The following is a 9,817-nucleotide window of genomic DNA, read 5'->3' as shown; positions in this document are numbered from 1 at the left end:
TGGTGGCCGGGAGCGGCCACTGCACTCCAGTCTGGGCGACAGAGTGAGACTCCAACTCAAAAAATAAATAAATAAATAATAGAAAACTTAAAAAAAAAAGCATTTTCCTTTTTTTTTTTCTGAGTTTGAGTCTCACTTCATTGCCCAGGCTGGAGTGCAATGTCACACTTAGGCCACCCCAGCATTGACCTGGGCTCAGGCGATCCTTCCACCTCAGCCTTCCAAGTAGCTAGGACTACAGGTGCACGCTACCACCCCTGACTAATTTTTTTATTTTATTGTAGAGATGAGGTCTTGCCAAGTTGCCCAGGCTATTCTTGAACCCGTGGGCTCAGGCGATCCCCTCACCTTAGCCTCCCAAAGTACTGGTATTACAGACTTGAGCCTCGGTGCCCGGCCAAGAAAAGTATGTTCAAATTCAGGATTAAAAAGAGAAAGGGAAAATTCTATACTCGTTTTAAAGTACTCCCCACCCCGCCCCATGACTGAATTTTAATTCACCAGAAAAAAATGATAATGAACCTTTGGTAAATATTTTCCCTCTAATTGTTTTCTTGTGTGTCATCTTTCATAGTTTAATTACAAAACCATATCACTGCCCACTTGCCATCTGCCAACTAGTAATCCAGGACATTAAATGGAGAAAACGTGGATCGTGTGAGCATTAAGTTAAATCTGTATATAATTAATTACTTGAGTAAAATCCTCCTACCTAGATGGCCACTTTCAGTGTTTTGAAAACTCAGAACATCATGGTATTGAAAGGCTGCTTACAAAAGGCAGTCTTGCCATGAGGCAAGACAAGAGGAAATAAAAATCTGTCTTTAAACATTTCCAGAAAGCTTGTGTCTTAGACAGCAAGTGTGTATGGCTAATCTGCTAAGAGCCTGATTTTCTAGTTTAAGATGGTGTATTCCAGTCCCAACTCTAGCTCCCAGAGCTTGTTTCTAAAACCCTATTCCCTACTAAAAGGATCCCTTGCTCCTTGGAGGAATGATTATTTCCAGGTTTGGGCAGGAAAAGGATAAGGTGGGGCCAGGGCATCTTCTGCCACAAAATAAAGAAGTGCTTAAAAACTGAAAGTGGGGCTGGGCGCAGTGGCTTATGCCTGAAATCCCAGCACTTTGGGAGGCTGAGGTGGGAGGATTGCTTGAGCCCAGGAGTTTGAGACCAGCCTGGGCAATGTAGCGAGACTGTCTCTCTACAAAAATTCAAAATGTTAGCTGGGTATGGTAGCCCACACTGATAGTCCCGGCTACTCAGAAAGCTGAGGAGGGAGGATTGCTTGAGACCAGGAGGTCGGGGCTGCAGTGAGTTGTGATTGTGCCACTTGACTCCAAATTGGGTGACAGAATAAAGTCTTCATTTAAAAAAATAAAAGATAGCTGTTATTATTTTGGAAAGAGCACTGTGCATCTGGAACCTTGAGGACTGCCTGTCAGCAGTCAGTTCTGCTCAGGCAAGTTGATAGGTCTGACTTTCCTCCCCTTTAAAAGGAAGGTATTGGAATGGGAGCTTTCTAAGGTGTCACCTGGCTCTAAAAGGTGATCTCATCCATTCATCAGAATCTGAAAGATGTGCACCTGCCATTTGCCCGGCACTGCTCTTAGTGAGGCATACTTAGCTGGGTGCAGTGGCTCATGGGTGTATTCCCAGCACTTTGAGAGGCTGAGATGGGAGGATTGCTTGAGGCCAGGAGGTTGAGACCAGTGTAGGCAACATAGTGAGACCTCATTGCTACAAAAAAAAAAAATTACCTGGACATGGTGGTGTGCCCCTCTAGTCCCAGCTACTAGGAAGGCTGAGGCAGAGGGATTGGCTGAGCCCAGGAAGTCAAGGCTGCGGTGAGTTGTGATTATGCCACTGTACTTCAGCCTCGGCAACAGAGTGAGACACTAATTCAAAAGAAAAAGAAAGGGGAGGGGAGAGAAAGGAAGAAAGGAAGGAAGGAAGAAAAGAAGAAAGAAAGAAAGAAAAGGGCATATAGCAAGCACCAAAGCCTTAGACATCTCTGCCTCATGTAGCTTGTGGTCTAGTGTGAGTGCTCTACCAAATAAAGCAGGAGATGGAGTGGGGTTATGATTTCTGGACAGATGGGAAGCCTTATTGAGAAGGTGAGGTTTAGGGTTGCCTGAGCCCAGGGGTTCGAGACCAGCCTGGGCAACTTGGTGAGACCTCGTCTCTACAGTAAATCAAGAAAAATGAGCTGAGTGTGGTGGCATGTACCTGTGTTTCCAGCTACCTGGAAGGCAGAGGCAGAAGGATTGCTTGAGCCCAGCAGGTTGAGGCTGCGTTGGTTGTTAGTGTGCCACTGCCCACCAGCCTGGGCCACAGAGTGAGATTCTGACTCAAAAAGAAAAAAAAAAGATGAGGTTTGAGGAAGCATCTGAGGAAGCTCGTGAAGAATGAAATGAGACATTGGAGACACACTGGGTTATAGAGACCTCGTGGGGGCAAATCGCCCAACTCTGTCATCCAATAACAAGAAATCAGTTGAGTTGCTAAGAACTTGCTTTCGGCAAAACAAAAATCTAAAAATGTTTTCCCTGCCATTTTGACACTGCTAACAAATGTCTTGCACAGAAATGACTGGAGGGTCCCTCGAGACAGTATGCTCCTTGAGGGCAGCCTCCATATCTCACCAGCTCCATCACCAAATATGAGTTCTGGCCTGTGAAAGGCTCCCAGGAAGCATTCATGCCCCTCCTTCTCCCTTCTCGTTCATGATATCCAAATAATCCCAGTATTTGGTACTGTCTGACACCTCTTAGCTGTCGTTGAATAAAGGAAATAAAACACCATGCACGATTTGTCCCAGTTTCTGGTTAATCTGAAGGTAGCACTTACCTTCAGAACGGATTCAGTGACACCCCAGGAGAAGTCACAGGGAAACTGACCCTGAATGTCTGGCGTGGACTCTTTTAAAGTAAAACCATTTTCTCGTATGATCTGCTTATAGTAATGGGCCGAAGACTTGGGTTTCCTTTCTTTCTGTTTGCTGTTAAAATCCAGGTAAAATAATCCTCGGCGGATGGTGTAAGCATCTTGCCATTCAAAGCCATCCAGGAGAGACCAGGCGGTGTAACCAAAGACTTGCACGTCATCCAACCTTATTGCTGCACAGAGAAAAGAAAGTAGAGATGTTTGGAGGCCAAAACACTCTAGTTCATGTTCACAGTTTCACTAACAACACGCTAGGGGATGGTATATTGTGAAACCAACCTTTTTCCTAATTTGCAGGCCCATTGTACCAAATGTTTATACTTGAAAAATATCAACATTTCTTTGATTTTCTTCAAGAATGAGAGTCCCTGCCCACCCCCTCCCCAAGCAAGTGAATGATACGGTTAAAGGATCAAATTAAAAATAATCCCAAGTTCAAGGTCAGGTGCAGTGGCTCACACCTGTAACCCCAGCACTTTGTGAGGCCAGAGTGAGAGGAACTTGAACCCAGAAGTTCAAAACCAGACTGGGGATCATAGTGAGACCTCATCTTTACAACATTAAAAAAAAAAATTAAGTGGGTGTGGTGGCGTGTGCCTTTAGTCCCAGCGACTTAGGAGGCTGAAATGGAAGGATCACTTAAGCCCCAGAGGTTGAGGCTTCGGTAAGCCGTGATCATACCAGTGTACTCCAGCCTGGACTTTGGAGCGAGACGTCAAGCCGGGCTCAGTGGCTCAAGCCTGTAATCCCAGCACTTTGGGAGGCTGAGGTGAGTGGATTGCCTGAGCCCGCGGGTTCGAGACCCGCCTGGGCAGCGAGACCTCATCTCTACAATAAATCAAAAAATCAGCCAGGCATGGTAGCGCATGCCTGTAATTCCGGCTACTCGGAAGGCTGAGGCAGAAGGATCACCGGAGCCCGGCAGGTTGAGGCTGCGGTGGCCGTGAGCGGCCACTGCACTCCAGTCTGGGCGATAGAGTGAGACTCTAACTCAAAAAAAATAAAATAGAATAGAATAAAATATATATACGTATATATTTTATAATATATAGCTATAGATATATATACTTGAAAAGTATAGTTATATATATATGTGTGTGCATAGAGCATATATATAGAACTATATATAGATATCTATGGATATTTATATCTTCCTAAATTCAGTCCAGCCAGCTGGGTCCTGAAAAAAAAGAAAAAGAAAGAAAATATTCCTGAGGCTTAGTGTACAAATCTGTGATGGGGGCATGGTAATATCCAGAATCTTTGGGACCATTGCAGATGTCTGCTCAAGACTAAGAGTTTCTCATTTCAATTTTGGATTGAATCCTGTTTGTAGACAAGCTATCCATCCCATGAAAATATATATATTTTTTAAGTCGAAGTCTCACTCTGTCACCCAGGCTGGAGTGCAGTGGCAGGCTCACGACCACTGCAGCCTCAACCTGCTGGGCTTAAGCGATCCTCCCTCCTCAGCCTTCCAAGTAGCTACAAGCACTGCCACCACACCCAGCTAATTTTTTAATTTATTGTAGAGATGAGGTCTCGCCAAGTTGCCCAGGCTGGTCTCGAACCCCTGGACTCCGGTAGTCCTCTCGGTCTCCCAAAATGCTGGAATTACAGCGAGCCATCGCGCCTGGCTGAAACTCTTCTTCAGGGGCTAAAAAAAGTCAGCTTTTAGAATTAACATGAGGGAATGAGGATGCATGAGGCAAAAGAAGCAAAACGACAGAGGAGAATGGGAATTGGCTGGGTGAAGGGGCAGGGGGACATGGGTTTGTCCTGCTGTGTTCCTGGAAGGAGACAATTGGGCAAGTTTCTTGGCCTCGGTTTTCTTATTTGTAAACAGAAAATATTGGACAAGAAGATTTCTGAGGATCTTTTCAGCTTTAAAACTCTGATTCAATGACTTGTAGGAGTTGGGTAAAAATGAAATATGAAAATCAGCAGTCAAAACAATACCCAAATCAACCCTGAATCACTTATCTTTTCTTGAAAGCTTCCATTTCTCTCATGGAGATGCCTCATTTCTGCATTTTTGGCATTTTTATCACTGACATTATTTTCCTAAAAGGTGGAAAATCCATGCCAAGAGCTTCCAAGGAGATAATATCTTTCAACGGGCCCTGGTTCTAGACCCTTGGTGTTGTAGGGTCCTGAGGAGAGGTGGGATGCTCATGCCTGGGGAATGGATCCCCTTCTGCTCAAGTACATGGTATCTGACCCAGGCCCTGCAGGCAGCATCCCAGCCCTAACCACCATGTGCATGTGGCCTGTGTGCGGGCATGGCTCTGTTCTGTGCTGCTCCTTCCTGTAATTTGGGGCAGCAAAGTCTTGTTCTCCCTGAGGACTCTCTCCTGCAGAGCCTGAGATTTTCCTCCAGGCTTAAAACTTTTTTTTTTTTTGAATTGGAGTCTCATTCCGTCACCCAGGCTGGAGTGCAGTGTCGACCATGGCCATCCCAGTGTCGACCTGCTGGGCTCAGGCGATCCTTCCACCTCAGCCTTCCAAGTAGCCAGAACTACAAGCATGTGCTACCATGCCTGGCTAATTTTTGATTTATTGTAGAGACAAGGTCTCACCAAGTTGCCTAGGCTGGTCTCGAACCCCCAGGCTCAGGCAATCCTCTCGCCTCAGCCTCCCAAAGTGCTGGGATTACAGGCTGAGCCTGTAATCCCACACAGCAAGACCTTGTATTTCCCACACACACAAAAAATAATTAGCCAGGCAGGGTGGTGCACGGCTGTAATCCCAGCTACTCAGGAGGCTGAGGTGGAAGGATCACCTGAGCCCAGTAGGTCGAAGCTGTGGTGAGCTGTGATCTTGCTACTGCACTCAAGCCTGGGAGACAGATTGAGACCCTGACTCAATCTCAATTCTTTTTTTTTTTTTTTGAGTTGGAGTCTTACTCTGTCACCCAGACTGGAGTGCAGTGGCCGCTCCCGGTCACCGCAGCCTCGACCTGCTGGGCTCCGGCGATCCCTCCGCCTCAGCCTTCCAAGTAGCTGGAACTACAGGTGTGTGCTACCATGCCTGGCTAATTTTTGATTTATTGTAGAGATGAGGTCTCGCCAAGTGCCCAGGTGGATCTCGAACCTGCGGTCTCAGGCAATCCACTCACCTTGGCCTCCCAAAGCGCTGGGATTATAGGCTGAGCCACCGAGCCACCGAGCTCAGCTAAGATTTTCAACTTAAGAAAATCGAGAATGAAAAAAATCAAAAGAGATAAGTACAAACCATGTATTTTTAGAAGGAAGGAAGGAGAGGGAGTGAGGGAAGGAAAGGAAAGAAAAAGGAAGGAAGGCCGGGCTCGGTGATTCAGCCTGTAATCCTGTGCCTTTGGGAGGCTGAGGTGAGTGGATTGCCTGAGCCCGCAGGTTCAAGACCCGCCTGGGCGCGAGACCTTATCTCTACAATAAATCAAAAAATCAGCCGGGCATGGTAGCGCATGCCTGTAATTCCAGCTACTTGGAAGGCTGAGGCGGAGGGATCGCCGGAGCCCAGCAGGTCGAGGCTGCGGTGGCCGAGAGCGGCCACTGCACTCCAGTCTGGGTGACAGAGTGAGACTCCAACTCAAAAAAAAAAAAAGAAAAAGAAAAAGGAAGGAAGGAGAGAGGAAAGGAGGGAGAGAGGGAGGGAGGAAACTTGTTCCATAGAGAGAATTCCTTTTGTGTTAAAGTGAAATGGAGCCCACCTCTGCAGGCCACCAAACATCTGAACCCCTGCTTGACTTCTGCGCCTTTGCTTCTATCAGCCACCTGTAGATGTCACTGCTTGAGTAATGGAAAAGGAATGAGAGCTAAGCAAGGGCCAGAAGAAATCTCAGGAACTAGAAATGACTCAGTTTGTCTTCCCACCTTTTCCTCATTCAGGCATGTAATAGAGTGTAAAGATCATGATTTTGGGGAAAACTTTCAGCATCTTAGAATAAAGTACCGCGGTTAGAAAACTTTAAACCTATCTCTTCAAGCACTGTGTCCTCTAAAAAGAACGAAACGGCATCTTCTTGCTTATTAAGGGTGTAGCTCTTCTCTGAAAGTATTTCATTCTCAAGCTTTTATTTAAAAAAGGACAGCCTCTACAAAATTTTTAAAAAGTTTGGACCGGGCATGGTGGCTCAAGCCTGTAATCCCAGAACTTTGGGAGGCCGAGGTGAGAGGACTGCCTGAACGCTGGGGTTCGAGACCAGCCTGGGCAACTTGGTGAGACTTCATCTTTACAATAAATAAAAAAACTAGCTGGGCGTGATGGCATGTGCATCTTGTAAGGCTGCTTGTAAGGCTGAGGTGGAAGAATCGCCTGAGCCTAGCAGGTCGAGGCTGTGGTGTCTGTGAGCATGCCACTGCCCTCCAGCCTGGGCGACAGAGTGAGACTCCAACTCAATAAATAAATAAATAAATAAAATCCCAGCAATTTTGAGAGACTGAGGTGGGAGCATTGCTTAAGGCCAGGAGTTCAAGACCAACCTGGGCAGCAAAGCAAGACCCTATCTCTTAAAAAAAAAATAGGAAAGTTAGTTGGGTATGCTGGTGAGCGCCTGTACCCAGCTACTTGGAAGGCTGAGACAGGAGGATTACTTGTGCCTGGGAGTTCGAGGTTGCACTGAGCTGTGATTGTGCCACTGCACTCTCGCCTGGGCAACAGAGTGAGACCTCACCTTAAAAAAAAATAGCAAAAATAAATAAAGTTTAAAAATGACACAGGGAAAAAACCAAAAAATAATTATTTTAAAAAGGACATGGGCTATGGAAAAGATACCTGCACACGTGTGTTTATTGCAGTACTATTCACGATAGCAAAAGCACAGAACCAATTGTGCTGCCCATCAAAAGAGGACTGGATAAAAAAAATGTGGTACAGATACACGATGGAATATTACATAACCAGGACAAAATTCTGAACTTCCCAGCAACTTGGATGGACTTAGAGACTAATACTGAGTGATTTATCACAGAAACAAATAACTGAGTATCACATGTTCTCACTCAAACAGACCTTGAACAACTATCATAATACTACAGGAAAGGGATTGGCAGTAGTGGGAAACTGCCAGGGGAGGGGTGACACACCTCATCAACAAGGAGACCTGCATAATGAACATTTGTATACCTAATCCTGAACTGTACCCCACATCTTTAAAATAAAAACAAGTATAAAAGGCTGGGTGGGGTGGCTTACACCTATTATCTCAGCACTTTGAGAGACCGAGGTGAGAGGATTGCCTGAGCTCACGAGTTCGAGACCAGTTTGGGCAACTTGGCGAGACCTCATCTCTACAATAAATCCAAAAATTAGCTGGGTGTGATGGTGCTTTTCTGTAGTTTCAGCTACTTGGAAGACTGAGGTGGAAGAATCACCTGAGACCAGCAGGTCGAGGCTGCAGCGGCTGTGAGCGTGCCACTGTACTCCAACAGCCTGGGCGACAGAGACTCCAACATACACACACACACACACACACACACACAGAGAGAGAGAGAGAGAGAGAGAGAGAGAATTATAAAAAGAAAAAGGAAAAAAAAAGGACTTGGGAATAACATTAAAAAGTTTTGGCCAGGCTCAGTGACTTAGCCTGTAATCCCAGCACCTTGGGAAGCTGAGGCAAGTGGATTGCCTGAGCCCGCGGGTTCGAGACCAGCCTGGGCAACTTGGCGAGACCTCATCTCTACAATAAAGCAAAAAATAAAATAAAATAACTGGGTGGTAGCGCATGCCTGTATTTCCAACTACTTGGAAGACTGAGGCAGAAGGATTGCCAGAGTCCAGCAGGTTGACACTGGGGTAACTATGAGTGTGCCACTGCGCTCCAGTCTGGGCGAAGGAATGAGACTCCAACTAAAAAAAAAAAGTTTTGTCCATATTAGATGATACAAAAGCCCAACAATAATAATCACATATTCAAAGGTGACTTTAAATATCCTACAAGTATTCAAAACTTTGTAAAGTTTGAGCAAAGGTACAACCCACCTTGGAGCACCTGGTTGAGGAAGTTCTTCATCATGTAGATGACCGTGGTGTCCTCTGTTTTCACATGACTGTCTGTGAACCAGCCGTTCTCAGCAATCAGGATTCGAGGGTTGCCATATTCCAGTTTGATCCAGTTCAGCACCTCTCTCAAGTTGAGTGACACATTTTGCCCCATCTTAGCCATCGTGTTCAGGGGCTTGAAATTGTTGGGTCCAAAGGAAAAGGCAAAGAAGTCAGCTGTACCTCTCACCTCATCCTTCTCGGCGTCAGAGAACAGGGGCAGAACAGAGAGCAGCCTCTGCTTCATGCCCTCCAGGTAGTCACCATCCCCGTGGATAGGGCTGGCAAACCATCCGAGCACAGAAGCCATGGACTGTTGGCATTTGAGTATATCTACCATGTTGTTCGATCGATTGGGCTCAATCCAGTGGGATCCCAGCGTGATCGATACCCAGCCCTTCTGCTGTGGGCGGAAATGTGTGTTGTAGTTATGCCAAACTTTTGCATGTGCCTAAAAGGAAGAAAATACATATTTTTTATTTTTCATTTTTATTATTTTATTTTGATTTGGAGTCTCACTATCGCCCAGGCCAGAGTGCAGTGTGGCCACTGCAGCCTTGACCTGATGAGCTCAGGAGATCCTTCCACCTCAGCCTTCCAAGTAGTTGGAACTATAGGCATGTGCCACCACACCCAGCTAATTTTTTTATTTATTGTAGAGATGAGGTCTCACCAAGTTTCCCAGGCTGGTCTCGAACACATGGGCTCAGGCGATCCTCTCACCTAGGCCATATATTTTTTTTTTTGAGTTGGAGTCTCACTCTGTCGCCCAGACTGGAGTGCAGTGGCCGCTGCCACCACAGCCTCGACCTGCTGGGCTCCGGTGATCCTTCTGCCTCAGCCTTCCAAGTAG

The 9,817-nt window shown here is 46.2% G+C and overlaps 2 protein-coding genes across 2 annotated transcripts in view; one reads left to right on the top strand and one right to left on the bottom strand.

Moving 5' to 3' along the window:
• KLB (klotho beta) overlaps positions 1–9,817 on the bottom strand; it is a 39,281-nt gene that overhangs the window by 8,467 nt on the left and 20,997 nt on the right. Inside the window, exons 2-3 of the mRNA XM_008069790.2 lie at positions 8,905–9,415; positions 2,848–3,116 (exon numbers count right to left, since the gene is read on the bottom strand). Of these exons, the coding sequence (XP_008067981.1) occupies positions 2,848–3,116; positions 8,905–9,415 (780 nt within the window). The remainder of the gene's footprint in view (positions 1–2,847; positions 3,117–8,904; positions 9,416–9,817) is intronic.
• The window catches only part of RPL9 (ribosomal protein L9), a 35,880-nt gene that overhangs the window by 21,377 nt on the left and 4,686 nt on the right, over positions 1–9,817 (top strand). The window lies entirely within an intron of this gene.

This window comes from Carlito syrichta, unplaced genomic scaffold (genome assembly GCF_000164805.1).
Source record: "Carlito syrichta isolate Samal-C Ts95f unplaced genomic scaffold, Tarsius_syrichta-2.0.1 Scaffold312207, whole genome shotgun sequence".
Classification (NCBI taxonomy): domain Eukaryota; kingdom Metazoa; phylum Chordata; class Mammalia; order Primates; family Tarsiidae; genus Carlito; species Carlito syrichta.
The sequence above is the reverse complement of the archived record's forward strand: the minus strand, read 5'-3'. Positions and strand labels throughout refer to the sequence as shown.